This window comes from Peromyscus maniculatus, chromosome 2, assembly GCF_049852395.1.
Source record: "Peromyscus maniculatus bairdii isolate BWxNUB_F1_BW_parent chromosome 2, HU_Pman_BW_mat_3.1, whole genome shotgun sequence".
NCBI classification, from domain to species: domain Eukaryota; kingdom Metazoa; phylum Chordata; class Mammalia; order Rodentia; family Cricetidae; genus Peromyscus; species Peromyscus maniculatus.
Window position 1 is genome coordinate 48,357,111 of NC_134853.1, and position 15,139 is coordinate 48,372,249.

Genomic DNA, 15,139 nt, shown 5'->3' on the forward strand with positions numbered 1-15,139 from the left:
TTCCTTTCCAAGTTTTATTCCCTTGATCTCCTCTTGCTATCTTATTGCTCTAGCTAGAACTCTAAGTACTGTATTGAATAAATATGTGGAGAGTAGACAGTCTTGTCTTATTCCTGATTTTAGTGAAATTGCTTTGAGATCGGTCTTTTTGGAGCCCAGTGCCTATGGTGGGACACCTTGAGCAGCCTTGGTGCAGGGGGGAGGGGCTTGGACCTGCCTCAACTGAATGTACCAGGCTCTGCTGACTCCCCATTGGAGACCTTGCCTTGGAGGAGGTGGGAATGGAGGATGGGTTGGAGGGGAAGCCTGGAGCGGGAGGAGGGAGGGAGGGGCGATCTGTGGTTGGTATGAATAGAAAATTTCTTAATAATAAAAATAAAAAAATAAAAACAGTTCAAGCTAAACAACTGTCTCACCTATGCAGAGGGCCTAGTTTGGTCCCATGGGGAACTCATGAACTGTGGACCAATAGCTGTGAAGTTCTGTTTCATAAGTGTCTGTTACAGCATCTGACTATTTGGAGGCCTCACTGAGAACACTGTTAGTAACACTGCTAAAGAAACAGAGGGGCAGCTGGGAACAGAGGCCGGAGAAGGAGGCTTCAGCATATTGTGATAACTGGAATGTGGTCGGGCACCTCAGTCCTATGAGCATGCATTCTGTTTTTTGCTTGATTGCTTTTTGCTTTTCTCTCTATTCACAACCTTTTACAGTACATTGTCATTTACTCCTTTACTTTGTATCTTACTAATAGTTATGTGATCTACCTGAATATTTGATTACATATTTATTCTTTTTTGATTACATATTTATTCTTATAATATGGTACTGGGTTATGAAGCTTTATCGACAAACTTGATTTATTACAAATACTGGTCCATTGAATTCTAAAGCTGCTGAATAGGTTATGTAGACTTTTTTTCTAGAGGAGAAGAATTCTTTCTTTTCTGAACATATATTCTACTAGATGACATCCTTTTCCTAGAGTATGGTTTGATCATTATGCAGAAAACATGGTTCTAATCACTCCTTAGTATATTCCTTCTCGTAGCAATTTGACTAAAGCTTGAAAATTATAAACTCGTTTAAAAGTGAATATGCTGCCTTGCATTCTTAAAGCTGCTATTTAAATTATTTAAAGTTATATGTGCTTCTATTGAGTAACTTTTGCAGAAGTAGCCAGTAGGATTTGTGGACTTAGAGTCTTAAAAGGGTACTTAGAGCTTTAAAAAGAGTCTTTTAAAACTTTTTACTTCAACTGTTGAACATCTTTTGTTTTTGTTTTGGTTTGGTTTTTTGAAGACAGGGTTTCACTCTATAGCTCTGACTGTCCTAGATCATACTCTGTAGACCAGGCTGGCCTCAAACTCACAGAGATCTACCTACCTTTGCCTCCCAAGTAGTGGGATTAAAGGAGTGTACCACCATCACCTGGCGAATGTCTTTTTTTAATAGTACACTTTATACAGTTTTGATTCACCTGTTGGTATGCTGTAGATGTATAGAAATGTTGCAAATACTATGGTAGAATTGTTTTGAATGAGTAGATATTTTAGATTCTGTAGGTCTTATGTTTTTCATCACAGAAACTATATTGCTAAATGAGATAACAGCTATAGACAATGCTGAAATGATTCCTATAGAACTTTATTTATGAGAACAAGTAGCAAAGTGTATTTCCCCTTTGAGTTGTAGCTTGCCGGCTCTTACCCTAAACAGTTGAGACTCCCGAATCTGACCGTCTTCTATCAGAAGAGTTAGTTTCTTCTCTTTGCTTTGACATGAGTAGCATTTCCTTAATTCTAAATCTGAATGCGTAGACAAAGACTGTTGTGTAACTGTTTTGTGAGGAGGCAGGTTTACTAGATGGAGAGAGATTGCAAATTGATGCCACAGATAGTCTCTTAACCTGGGCCTGGCTTACCACTCCTTAGTCCTGCTGGAGAGAACCTTGAAAGGAGGGTCATTTATATTTGCCCACTTCACTCTTACATCCCAGCCTTCAGATTCTCTTTCTTTAGCTTCTTAAGTCTCTCACAGCAGCCCTTCCTTTGTCATTATTCTTATCCTTCTGCATTGCAGTCTTCCTTTGATCTCTTTTTCAGCAAAGATGAATGAGATCCTTAAACAGGAAACTTCTTTTGTTCTATGATAGTTCCTTTGTAAAGTGAGAATAAAAATGATAGTTTTCTTTACTATTCATAACTTTTGTGATTTCCAATTTAATGTGAAGACTGACTAAATTTGTGTAAAATATTTGCCAAAATATTCAGACTAAACTTCCTTTTCTGTATGTTAAAGTTAGTGCAGACACTCAGCCTAAATAGGATGTCTCCATCAAATCCCTCCCCTCAGAGCTCAGGGAATCTCTAGAAAGAGGAGGTGGAAAGAGTGTAAAGGCCAGAGGGAATGGAAGACACCAAGAAAACAAGACCCTCTAAATCAACATGAGCAAAGCTCGTATGAACTCACAGAGACTGAGGCAGCATGCACAGGGCCTGCACGGGTCTGCCTCAGGTCCTCTGTATTATGGCTTCCAGTTTAGTGTGTTTTGGGGATCCCTGAGTGTGTGGATGTCTCTAATTCGTGTGCCTTCTCTTGAGCTCTTTTCCTTCTGTTGCTTTGTCTTGTCCATCTTCGATGTGGTAGTTTTTTGTTTTGTTTTGTTTTTTCTTATATTTTGTTATATTTTTTTAAATGAATCAGTGAATGAAAACCTCGCTGCTGGGGTAAAGGTTAACAGCTGAACTGTCATTTATACCTGCTGGAAAAGGGAAAGTTAGGTTTCTTCAATAGAATGACACTGGGGATATCAGTTACTCCAGGGTAGGCCTCATGTTCAGGAGTAGTTGGCCAACATAAAGTGGACTCCACAGATTTTTGTGTGTGTGCTTTCATTTGGTTACAGTTTGGTGTTTTTTATTTTGTTTTGTTTTGGTGTGTGGTTTTATTTTGGTTTTTGTTTTGAGGGGTTGTGGTTTGTATATTTTGTTGTTTTTTGAGAAAGAACTTAAAATTGTATGAGTAAGAAGTAGAAGACAATAGAGAAGGACTTGGGGAGGGAAAGAATATGATCAAATATAGATTTAAAAATTGTTTTAAATAATAAAAATACAATTAAAAAGGAAAAAAGTTTGTTCAGAGGAAAGAATGCATCAAGATGTTTTCTAGACTAGACTCTTAGTTCAAAAGTGAGTTGGGCAGGAAGAAGAGATAGAAGAGCACTTGCTACTCTGCAGAGGGCCTGAGATGTGATGACTTACAATCCTCTATAAAGCCAGTTCCAGGAGATCCAATGCCCTCTTCTGGCTTGCATAAACACAAGGCACACATGTAATGAATATAAATACATGCAAGTATGTCACATACATAAAATAAAAACAAATGCTAAATTGTTCTTTAAATGAGTTGGGAAGATGTACTGTTGGGTCTATGCCTTGAAGTTACAGTCTTTTCATGGAACATGACCACTAAACAGAGGGTGGAAAGATGGTAAGAGCCAGAAGTTGTGGAAGACTGCTGTGAAACAGTGTCTCCTGGTCAGGACAGAACCTTTGTATTCATGACCTCAGTCATTATGGTTCCTGCACAAAACATGTACAGAGCAAGAAAACACTTAATCATTGTAGACAGGGAAGGGATTCACCAAGTCTTACCCCTAACTGAGGTGCTATTGGCAATTGATAGCTGCTGTGAGAGGGTCAGTTTTCTTGGAGGATTTGGCCCTGATATATGGCCCATGGTCCAGTGGATGTCCCTGCACACATGCACATCATATAGGCAGCTAATTTGATTTAATAGATTAAAAATGACCTAAGGTTGGGAGTGGAAGATGAAGTGGGGGAGGTCTGGGAGAAGTAGGGAAGGGGAGAAGGGGTAGGAATGATCGAGATATATTGTATACATGTTTTCATAGAATAAAACCATACTTTAAAAAAATTATAGTCTTTAAGGTAGATACCCAGTGATGGATATGCTTCCTCTAAGGCATAGCCTAGACAAGTTAAAATGCTTTATCTCAAACTATTCCAAGAGAACATTACTGTTCCAGCCTGGGGCTGGAGAGCAGATCTGAGTGATGTGGCTTTCCAGGCTACTCTGGGCTAGGCTGTTGATTGAGAATCTTAGAGAAAGGAAGGATTTGCCCCTGTGCAGATATACCAAGAAGGACCTTGCATCTTGATCATGTGTTATGGTCAGAACTGAGCTAAGCTTCTTGCTGGTTCTGCAGTGTCCCCATGTGTCCTGCAGAGTGGGACCTCATTAGAAGGAAGTCCTGGTCCTAGAAAGGCGTTATCAAGGTGCACTAAAAAATACCAAGTGGGGATTGGGAGTGAGTTTCCAAGAAGTAAATGAAAATAGTTCTTCAAAACAAGCTAAAGCTGTGTGTAGTGGTGCACAGTCCTAGCACTCAGGAGGCAGAGGCAGGCAGATCTCTCTTTGAAGCCAGCCAGGTCTGCATAGCAGGAAGAACCAGTGCTATGAAATGAGATCCTGTCTCAAACAAAACCTAGAAATTAACAGAATATAAGTAGACTAAACATGTATTTGTAAGAAGGAACTGATTTGAAGTCAAGGAGATAAATGATGCTTATTGGAATTTTAAAGTCAATAAAGGAGATGAATTCCAAACTGGATGCAAAGAATAAATTGCTGAATTAGCACAGTTTGAGGAATCTGTTCATTTAGAGACACAGTGAACATTAGGCACTGCTATAAATTTATGTATTTTTAATCCTCAAAGGGAACCCTGTTCATTCATTTAATAAAAGTTATACTCACCCTGTATCAATCACTGTATTATTTACCTCATTATATATCAGTTATTCCAAAACAACCTACATTTATCATCTCATGCAGTTCTATTACTGGGGAACCTGGAGTGTTCCCACTGCTGGTAGTTTTGGCTCTAAGGAAACTCAAGGAAGGGAGATTGCAGCTAGGTTACCTGCTGGGGTTCTGTACATCTCAAAGCTGATTATGGCTTCTGGGTTCACTCCCTGGGAACTGGCAGAACCCTTCTTCAGACCTTGGCTCTCTCCTCTGTTTGGTGGAAGGGTTAGCTCTTTTGTTCTGTTTAAGGCTTAAATTGATTAGATGATATGTTAGGGAGGACAGTCTGCTTTACTCAGCCCACTGGTTTAAATGTTAATCTTGTCCAAAAGCCCCTCATAGAAACACCCAGCATCATATTTGATCAAAGATCTGTGAACTCTATGCAGTCATGTCCAGTCACCAGTCATATCTGCTGCACACTATGTGTTAAAAGGGAGTCCCTCTGAAGAGAGGAGGCTTGCCCTGTACCTGAAAGGTAGGAGTCTGGATAACATGTGGACATATGTGTAAACTACTGCAAACACTAGTAGAGTACTGTAAATTATGGCCATGTAGAATGTCTGGCAGTTTCTTCTGCAAAGCAGGAACCTGAAGACCATTTTTGCCTTGCAAAGTTCAGTGGTCAACTTCCTGTGGGTCCTTCATGTCCAGTTGATAGAACATTTTGTCAAGCAGTCCAGGCAAGAACAGTTTCTCTGGGAAGCAGTGGGTCTATGTTTCCATCTAGCAGTGTATAGCCGAAAAAACTTTTTTTTTTTTAGTAGCATAAGGTGTATCCATCACACACCATATTGAGCGCCTTGTAGAAACCTCCATGTAACTCAGCGGGAATCCTCCATGCTGTAGTTCCAGCCCAAATGCCATGAACCTGTCACAGCCAGGGGACACATCATCGTACCTAGGCCCGCCATGAGTGGCATGAACTAGGAAGGTGCTCTTAGCTACATTTATACTCTCTTTTTAAGCTCTCTTGCCACATGTTGGACACCATTTCTAACTGAAGTTTTCCCTGTGTCCCGTCTGGCCCACAGTCAGGACAAATCTCTCTCACCTGCCAGTTCCACAGCTGCTCAGATCCAAATAAACACACACAGGCTAATATTATTTTTAAACTATGGCCATGGCAGGCTTCTTGTTATCTAGTTCTTACATCTTAAATTAACCCATTTCTATAAATTAATACTTTGCCACATGACTTGTGGCTTACTGGTACCTTTACATTTTGCTTTTTCTGGCAGCGCCTAGCAGGATCTCCCCTGCTCTGTCTTCTTCCTCTCTCTTTAGAATGTCCCACCTAACCTTATTCTGCCTCACCATTGGCCAAACAGCTTTTAACCATTTTTTTAACCATTCAGACCACATTTTCACAGCATACAGAATGATATCGCCCATCAATTTGTTAATATCTTAAATTTGCCACACAAAACAATTTAGTTTAAATGTTTAGAAAGAAAGTTTGCCATGCACATTTGAATAGTTTTCTTCTAATAAAAGAGAAACTAGAATGTCTTTTGCCTTTTGTTGTTATTGTTTTTTATAATTTTTCATGGTAGAGGTGTTATGAATTGAGTTGGCACCTTAAATATATTTTTAGGACTGGCAGTATGGCTAAGTGGGTAAGAGTACTTGGCGTGCAAGTGTGAGGACTTAAGTTCAAACCTCTGTACCCATGTGAAATGTACAGCATGAGTGTATGTGCCTGGAACCCAGCAATGGGGTAGAGAAAGGAGAGCCAGGCAGATGAAAGCTCCTGGCCAGCCAGTCTAGCTGAAACGGTGAGCTTCCATTCAGTGACAGATCCTGTCTCAAAGGAATAAGGCAGAGAGCAGGGATAGAAGAAGAAAGCAGACATCCTTCTCTGGCCACAGAATGTACGTTTGTGGGCACAAGGACACACAACACACACACACTCACTAAAAATTGAAAATACATTTGACTTACGACTGTACAGCAGTCTAGCATACCTGTGGAGGTTTAATGGTCAGACATTTTCATTGCAGAGGATAGATGGGATTAAATGGCAGAAACATGACTAGAAAGTGCATGTTAGATATGTTTCCGTCAGCATCTGCTACTGACAGGTGCTCAATGGTTGTTGGTATCCTTGTCAGCAAAGAGAATCCTTTGACATTAACGTCACCAGCTCCGTCTTGATTTGGGGTGACTCTATTGGCAGTTCCATCAGACTGCAGCTGATCAGTGAATGTCAGAGCTGCAGCTGCTCTTCATGAGTGTCACCAGCCCCCTGTGGGGTTGCTTCCTCTCCTTCTCCTCCCTCTCTTCCTCCTTCCTTTCCTCCCTCCCTCCCTTTCTCCCTCCCTCCTTCCCCATCTCCCTCTCTACCTCTGTCACTCTCTTGCCTTTGCTCTATTGCTTTCTCACTCTGCCTCTAGCTGTCTCTCATTGTTCTTAAGCAGACTCCAAATGCTTACCTGAGAAATAAACTGATAGGCCACGGGGAATATAGATGTCTTTAGAGTATGTAAAACCATACTAAGTGATGACTTACATGGAGACTGCTAATGATTACCTCGAAACCAGGCCAGTCAATGGTGGGAGCACCTGGGGACTCATTAAATGGCATCTGTGGACTCTGTAACCTAGGTTTTCAGCTATGTTTCAAGAAAAGCAGTGACAGCCTTTAATGTCTAATTGACCTCTTCTCTTTGTTTCCCGTTCATTCACTTTCTGCCTTTGCCTCTGATGTGGTCCCCAATGGCAGCAAACAGCACTGCTGAGCATTTTGAACTTCTGTGCAGAGCTTCAGCACCTCAACCTGGGCAGCTGTGTGATGGTAAGTGCTTGAAAAGCCTTATACTCGATGGCTTGTTCTCGTTTTGTTCCCATGGGTGGGGTTTACTTGACCTGCCCCACCGTGTACATATCCACATACTGTGTACCCCACATTCAAACATTTTTCCCCCTTACATTGGAGGGTATGTCTTTGAAGCACTTTCTTTTACCACAAAAAGAGAGGAGTACAGTGTGTGGAAAGAGTGCTGTCTCAGGCTGTTGACCTGTCTGGATCCTTTTCAAAAAGTGTTGGGCAGGTATCACACCCAGACGTCAGTGGTTTAGTTAGATTTTCACAAAATTCAATTTGAATCCTGAGATTAAAGTTCTTAGAAATATAATAGAAGATAAGTGTGTTGTTTCTGTGGGTTTTTTTTCTTCTTTACCAAGCACAATAAAAAGATTGAAGCCCTGTATTAAGATTCAGTTGTGTTTTGTTTTGTTTTTTAATTTTACTAGTCTGAAATTCAGATTCCTGATTCTTAGAGTAGAAAACTTCTAAAGGCCTTCAGCGTTTGTGTGTCCTGGAAGAGGTAATGAGAAAACTTAAAATTTATTAATCTAAACTATATAGTTAACTGGCTTATAAGTTATTCTGAGACTTAAGGGACAGTTGAACTATTGGGATCTGTGTGTGCACACCTACATATGCAAAGAGGTGAGTCTTCCTGTGTAGCAGCCCATTACTATATGCTCCAGTACCTGTCCAAAGCAGACGTGGATTCCCAGACTTGTCCAGCACTGCATACACTTAGTTGCAGGCCCTAACTAAGCTGACAGTCAGGGAAATCTGGTATCCTAGGTTTGGATACTAATTGGACATCTTTGTAGTTTAGCAATTGCTTCAAAGATGTCCAAAAATTTGACAGTGTAGTCTAAACAAACTTTTTATAATGATGTATTTCACATATCATATTCTGTAACCTCAGTACCTAGGTCTTATTAAAGTGCAAGTGTGGACTCAAACAGTCTTAGTTCCTGGAAACAGTCTTGAGAACCCACTGGATTTTCGTACTTCAAGTCAAATTCTTACTTTTGTAAGCCATTTCATAGACTTCTTTGGATCTCTGTAGTAGCTAATCCAGAGGAACCCAGTGGCCCTTGATGGCAGTTTCTGTGACAAGAGATCACCTTCTTTGCTCTCTACATATTGCTAGCCTGCCCCACTAATATTGGTAAGGGCTCTATTTCATTTTATTCCAAGTATTCTGTTCTGTTTGCTATTTTCACCCCTTTCTTAAATTGGAGCACCATTCTCTGGGAAAGCAGGCCTCTGGCCACAGCTTGAGTCAGATTTTTTTTTTTTTTGCGTGTGTATGTACATAAATATTTATAGTTAAAATTACATGTATTTTAATTCAGTGTTTCCCAGAATTGATCTGTGGAAAATTAGCCCTGAAGAATATTCAATTATAAAAGAGTTTACATGTAAGTGAGAGCAGATCAGGGATTCCTAATCAAAATTAGGAAATGACACTGGTGTGTTTTCCTTTGGGGTATTACCATAGTATTATTCCCTACAAAGAAACAGTTTGCCTTTGCTTAACCCTTGCTTTCCAACCTTCCTCAATACTGAACTCACTTGCCCATATTACAAATATTAAAATGTAGCACACTGTAGGAAACGGAGCCTGTTGGTAAACAGGCTGTTTTTAAAATGAAGTATGTGGTTACCACTGAGATGCTGCTATACTGATCCATCTACTAACATGCCTAGATCCTCTTCTAGTTGCTAGCACTCTTTGGAAACTCTAGGTTTTCCTGTAATTTGTGAAGAGAGCAAAACTATTATGTTGAATAGACAATTGGCTCTTTAAAGTTTTGGGGTTTGTTTTATTTTTAGAGTACAAATCTAGTTTTTTATTTCTTTTCCATTAGTTAAATTCCCAGGGAGCACAGTATCACATGAACTTGTGTCCAGCAGCTTTGTCAGGAAGGTTGTTTCCGTGTTTAGCAGGACTGTACCTCTGTTTCCACATTACTCTGATTTTTCTGGATGGCACCAGGCTTTTCTGCTGTTTTGGTCTGATATGTCCAAGCACAACTCATTCCCAAGGAAAGCTCAGCTCTATTTCAAGCATAAACAGCATCAGCTGTAGGAATAGTTGTCTGCCTCCTTTCCCTCTGGAAATGCACTCATAGCCAGCACAACATAGAAGCCACATTCCCAGCATACCTCCAGAGGCTCTGGGACACCATCCATATACAGCCAACTTTTTATTATCTATCGTAATAAAAAATAATGGCCATGGAGGTAATAAAGCCTCATAGTAATCTGAAGCTTGCTTTAATAATTCATTTCAGTCTTTCATCTTCAAAATCTTTTGGCAAGTTTGCAAGCATACTGATTAAAATTGGGTAAAACCTATCAATGACTGCTTCTACAAGACTGTTATTTCTCTGACCTATAAATGGAGTGTAGGAAGTGAACAACCCAGGCTGATTTGCCAGCTTGACTTCTCATTCCTCTGAGAGATCTAGACTCTGCTCTTGAAGACTATATGCTCACACATTTGACCTCCAGGTCGGGACTGGAGCTCTGTCCATCTCGTTCCGATGTCAAACTGTGAGGAAGGGACAAAGGCACAGTACTCTCCTGTAAGGAGTCTTTCTAGAAGTTTCCTGCCTTTTGAGATAACTTCATACTATCCAGAACTCAGTCATATGGCACACTTTGTAGCAGGAGAAGCTAAGAAATATAATCTGTGTCCTGAGTAGTCATGAGAGCAGGCAAAATTCAGAAGAAAAGTAAAAACTTCAGTGGATGCGTTTCTGTCTCTACTTTCTACTCAGTAGGTCCTAGGAAGAGGAACAAATGTGTAGGAAGAGAACACATGTAATACCGCGAGTACTCTACATTCATCCGTAGCTTCTGCTGCTCTGCTGTCCAGGCTGGTAGCTGATGGCCAGTTGTAAATACACTAGTTTCGATTTTTGTATGATGCAAATGTAAGATACATGCCAAATTTTGAAGGCTTAGTATCAAAAAAATGTAAAACATTGCAATATCTTAATGTTGATAACATGTTGAAATGGTAATGTTATGACTAGAGAAAATGTATTGTTGAAATTAATTTTGATTTTTTTGCTATGTAAAGATTGATTAAAAACGGTCTATGTACTCTTTGCATTATTTGGTATTTCTTGAAGTAATTTAAAATTGCCTGGAACTGGCTTGCATTCCCTTAGCTTTCCTGTTAATTGTTTGCCCCTAGTCAAGTTAGCTGTCTTCGTTCTGGTAGTTCCTTGGAGACATCAGTCATATTTTTTAAAATTAGATAATGAAAGCCAGGTATGGTGATCCATGCTTATAATCCCAGCACTTGAGAGACTGAGATAAGATGATGGGGAGTTCAAAGCCAGCCTGGGGTAGACAGTGAGCCCCTCTATCTCAATAAATAACTAAATAAAAAAATAGGTGTGGCTAAACACTTCTCAGTTATTTCTGTAATTTAGAATAAGCTGTAATTATTAAGAAAAAATAGGTTGCTTTCAATTTAGCAAAAATGGGCAGTTAGATTAGTTTTCAGCTTTGAATTTTGTTGTCCTTGTTTGTTTCATGATGCTGTGAAAAACTTAGCACCAGGGCTGTTGGAGGAATTTCAGGTTTGTGGTGTGCTGGCAGAGACTCATTCTGCATGTGAGTGAGTTTCCCAAAGGCAGAATCAGTACTCCCATAACCGTGGCTGTCAGAAAGATCGGCTGCTCCTTTTAGAGATACTGATTGGATGTACTAATTCCCAGCTGTGTGTTACCCAGGGGAACTCTCTTGTAGAGGTGGTTCTGTTCCCCCGACCTGTTTGTTGTGGGCTTTGCATGAGTTCACTGGATACACTTGCTTTGTTATCGCAGAACTTAGAAGTCACCTGCTGTGTCAAGCTTTAGTTCCTACTCAGAAATAGCCCCAGATCTAGTCAGTGTCTTCCTTATTGAGGACCCTGTAGTCTCACCTGAACATTCTTAGTCCACTCAGGTACCTTTCCTCCTCCATTCCCACCTACCACAGGCCATCCATCCTCCAAACAAAGGCCAGAAAGGGATTTGCTTGAGTGTCACTTATAGCCATTCTGTTACTTGAAATACTCCTTTTCTTCCTCAGTGTGTGAAATAAAAATTCAGCTCCTTCGTAGCTAAATCCCCAGGCCCTGCTTAACTCTGTTTCAGAGCCTGACATCTCTCCCACTGTTCTCAGCTGCACCAATCTCGTCGCTGGTCCTTGAATGCACCTACCCATACCTGGAGACCCATCCCCACCCTCACACCCCCAGCTGCCGACTCTGAGGGTTCCTACATCACTCTGCTTTCTTGTTTCACACTTGTTGTCACTGAACTGTTTTCCCTCATTTATTTGTCTCTGTGTCTTCCTAAAACTAAGCAAAATGTCTTGGGGATCAGGGTAGTTACTCTTGTTCCTAGCATCTGGGGTGGTCTGTTAGATAGTGATTGCATATATATTTCTTTAAAATGAATAAAGAAATTAACAAAAAGAAAAAAGTCATTATAAATACTGTTTGTTTCCTTCTGACTTCTGGTAGTAACTTTGATACCTGATTGTAATGAAATCACATGACCTCCTAAAGAGAACCTCCTTAAAGAAACATTAGAGCATAGAAATCACAAGGGTAGGAATGTTTAACCCTTGGATAGTAGATGCTTATCCTTTAATCATGAGTTAACTACTGGAGACTTCTAGTCCCTGACAGTGATTAGCATATTATAGTCTGAAGTTCTTTTCTATTGCATGCTCAGTCTATAAATCCTTACTTAACCCCAAACTGTTATCCTAATTAGTACTTTCAGCGTTTCCACGCTGTTTAGAGACTACCAAAGTGTGCACTTTTGTCAGGGAGAGATGAAGTACCTATGTACATTAATCATGTATAGAGTAGAAGAAACTGGGCCCTGTCAACAGAAAGCTGTGGCAGTGTTAAAATTGTAGACACAAAGAATACCACATACTCTTCGGATTGGTTATGAGAGACTGAGGACTGCCTTGGAATTTAATTCATTAATATTCTATCTAGTTCTGGTAAATGGATTTTTAAGTGATTATTTTTGCTTTGTGTATGTGAGTGTACACGTGTCTGTGAAGATGTGCATGCACATACATGTATGTATAGATCAGAGGCCATTGTTAACCAGGTTAATGTGGGCATCTTACTCAATAGCACTCCACTTTATTTTTGAGACTCAGTCTCTCACTGAACCTAGAGCTCACCTATTTGGCTAAATTATCTGGCCACCAAGCCCCAGGTATCCCCTATTTCTTCTTTTTCCAGTGTTGTGATTATAGGTGTATACTACCACACCTAGGTTTTGCATGGGTGCTAGAGATCACAGTCAATTCCTCATGTTCACATGACAAGCACTTTATCAAATGAGCCATCTGCCCAGCTCATTACTCATACTTTTTGATGCACTGGGAGATGCGGGATGAGTAAACAAATGGGGATTAACAAGGACATGGGTGTGTTTACTTGAAAACAACAATAAGAGATGATTAAGAATGTTCTAAACAGCTGGGCAGTGGTGGCATATGCCTCTAATCTCAGGACTTTTGAGGCCGAGGCAGGCAAATCTCTGTGAGTTCAAGGCCAGCCTGATCTACAGAGTAAGTTCCAGGACAGTCAAGGCTACACCAAGAAACTCTGTCTGGAAAAACCAGAAGAAAAGAAAAATGTTGTGAGCTGTTTGTATTCCTGCATATGATGTGTAAAAGATTGGAATTGTTTGACTTCCAGATTGAAGATTATGATGTGATAGCCAGCATGATAGGAGCCAAGTGTAAAAACCTCCGGACCCTGGATCTGTGGAGATGCAAGAATATTACAGAGAATGGGATAGCGGAGTTGGCTTCTGGGTGTGTGCTTCTTGAGGAGCTGGACCTCGGCTGGTGCCCCACCCTTCAAAGCAGCACTGGGTGCTTCGCCAGACTGGCACGCCAGCTCCCAAACTTGCAGAAACTCTTTCTTACAGCTAATAGGTCTGTGTGTGACGCAGACATAGAAGAGCTGGCATCTAATTGTACCAGACTACAGCAACTGGACATATTAGGTAAGGGTACATGCAATATAGAAATATTTTTAAGTTTGCATACAAAATGATGGGGTTTGTTCTGGAATTTTCATACCTATACACTAGTTTACTTTATTCTTACTCATTTCCCTCTCCCTCAAACCCTTCATTACACCATAGTCCCTCCCCTTCCTGGTCCCCATCTTCCCCCAGGGAGTACCTGCTTTTGCCCTCAGAGCAAATGTATTCCACTACTCTTATTTTCCTTCCTGTCTCCCTTAACATTTCTTATTCTCCTTTCGCAGTCTCCTTTCTACTGTCATAAGAATTCCTACTTAAACATAGACAAGTATGTATGAATGTAATCCAGTGTACACATATGAGAGAGAACCTGGGGTACTTATCTATTATTTTGCTTAACATAATTATCTTCCAAGGCTTCCATTTCATGCAAATGTCATGATTTTATTATCTTCATATTACCTATATTTACCATTATTTCTTCATTCCTTTATCCACTGATGGACATCTAGGCTGGTTGGAGTCACTGCTGTGAACAGTGCAGCAATAAACATAGCTATGAAGGTATTTCTCTGTGGTATGTTGACTTGAGTCCTTCAGATATATACATAGGAGTAGTACAGTTGGATCATATGTTAGTTCTGTTTTTAGCTTTTTCAGGAACCTCAGCACTGACTTCCATAGTGGCTATACCAGTTACATTCTCACCCCCAGACTCTAAGGACTACTCTTTCCCCACATCTTCATTAACAGTTACTGTCACGTGTTGTCATTTGTTTGCTTGATGTTAGCCATTCTTAGGAGTTGGGGATGGGGGTGGATAGACTCTCAAAGTTTCCTCTGCATTTTCTTGATGGTTGAAGATGTTGAGCACTTTTTCAGGTATGTAGTGGATAACTGTATTTCTTCTTTTGAGACTGGCTGCTCATTTCATTAGCACACTGACTGATTAGATGGCTTCCTTTTTTGGTGTTCTTTGGGTGTTTCTTTATATAGGTTCCAATCTCCTTTCCAGTGTACCATGGACAAGGATTTTGTTCCCATTCTGTAAGCAGTCTCTTAGTGATTATTTCCTCTGTTGTGCTGAAGGTTTTAAATTTCATGTAATCCTGTCAATCTTGGAATAATTTTCTATGTTTGAAATCTTTTTCCAAAAGTCCTTGCCTATCCCTGTATATTGGAGTGTTTTCTCTGTATTTTCCCTTAGCACTTTCAGAGGTCTTTCTTGAGCCATTCTAAATTGATTTTTGCAGAGGATAAAAGATAGGGATCTAGTTTCATTCTTCTACAAGTGGGGAGCTAGATTTCCCAGAACTATTTATTGAAGAGTGTTCTTTCTAATGTATGCTTTTGACATCTGTGGCTAAAAATATGGGGATTTATTTAATAAGTATTCTACCACATTGGTCATTGTCTTCGATTGCTTTCTATTGCTGTGATAAACACTACAACCAGAAGCAACTTGGGAGGAAAG

General features: G+C 40.2%; 1 protein-coding gene across 2 annotated transcripts in view; it reads left to right on the top strand.

Annotated features, from left to right (window-relative positions):
• Fbxl4 (F-box and leucine rich repeat protein 4) overlaps positions 1-15,139 on the top strand; it is an 81,834-nt gene that overhangs the window by 59,686 nt on the left and 7,009 nt on the right. For both annotated transcript variants that reach the window (XM_076564010.1, XM_006979253.4), the window contains exons 7-8: positions 7,559-7,630; positions 13,371-13,683. In XM_076564010.1, the coding sequence (XP_076420125.1) occupies positions 7,559-7,630; positions 13,371-13,683 (385 nt within the window). The remainder of the gene's footprint in view (positions 1-7,558; positions 7,631-13,370; positions 13,684-15,139) is intronic.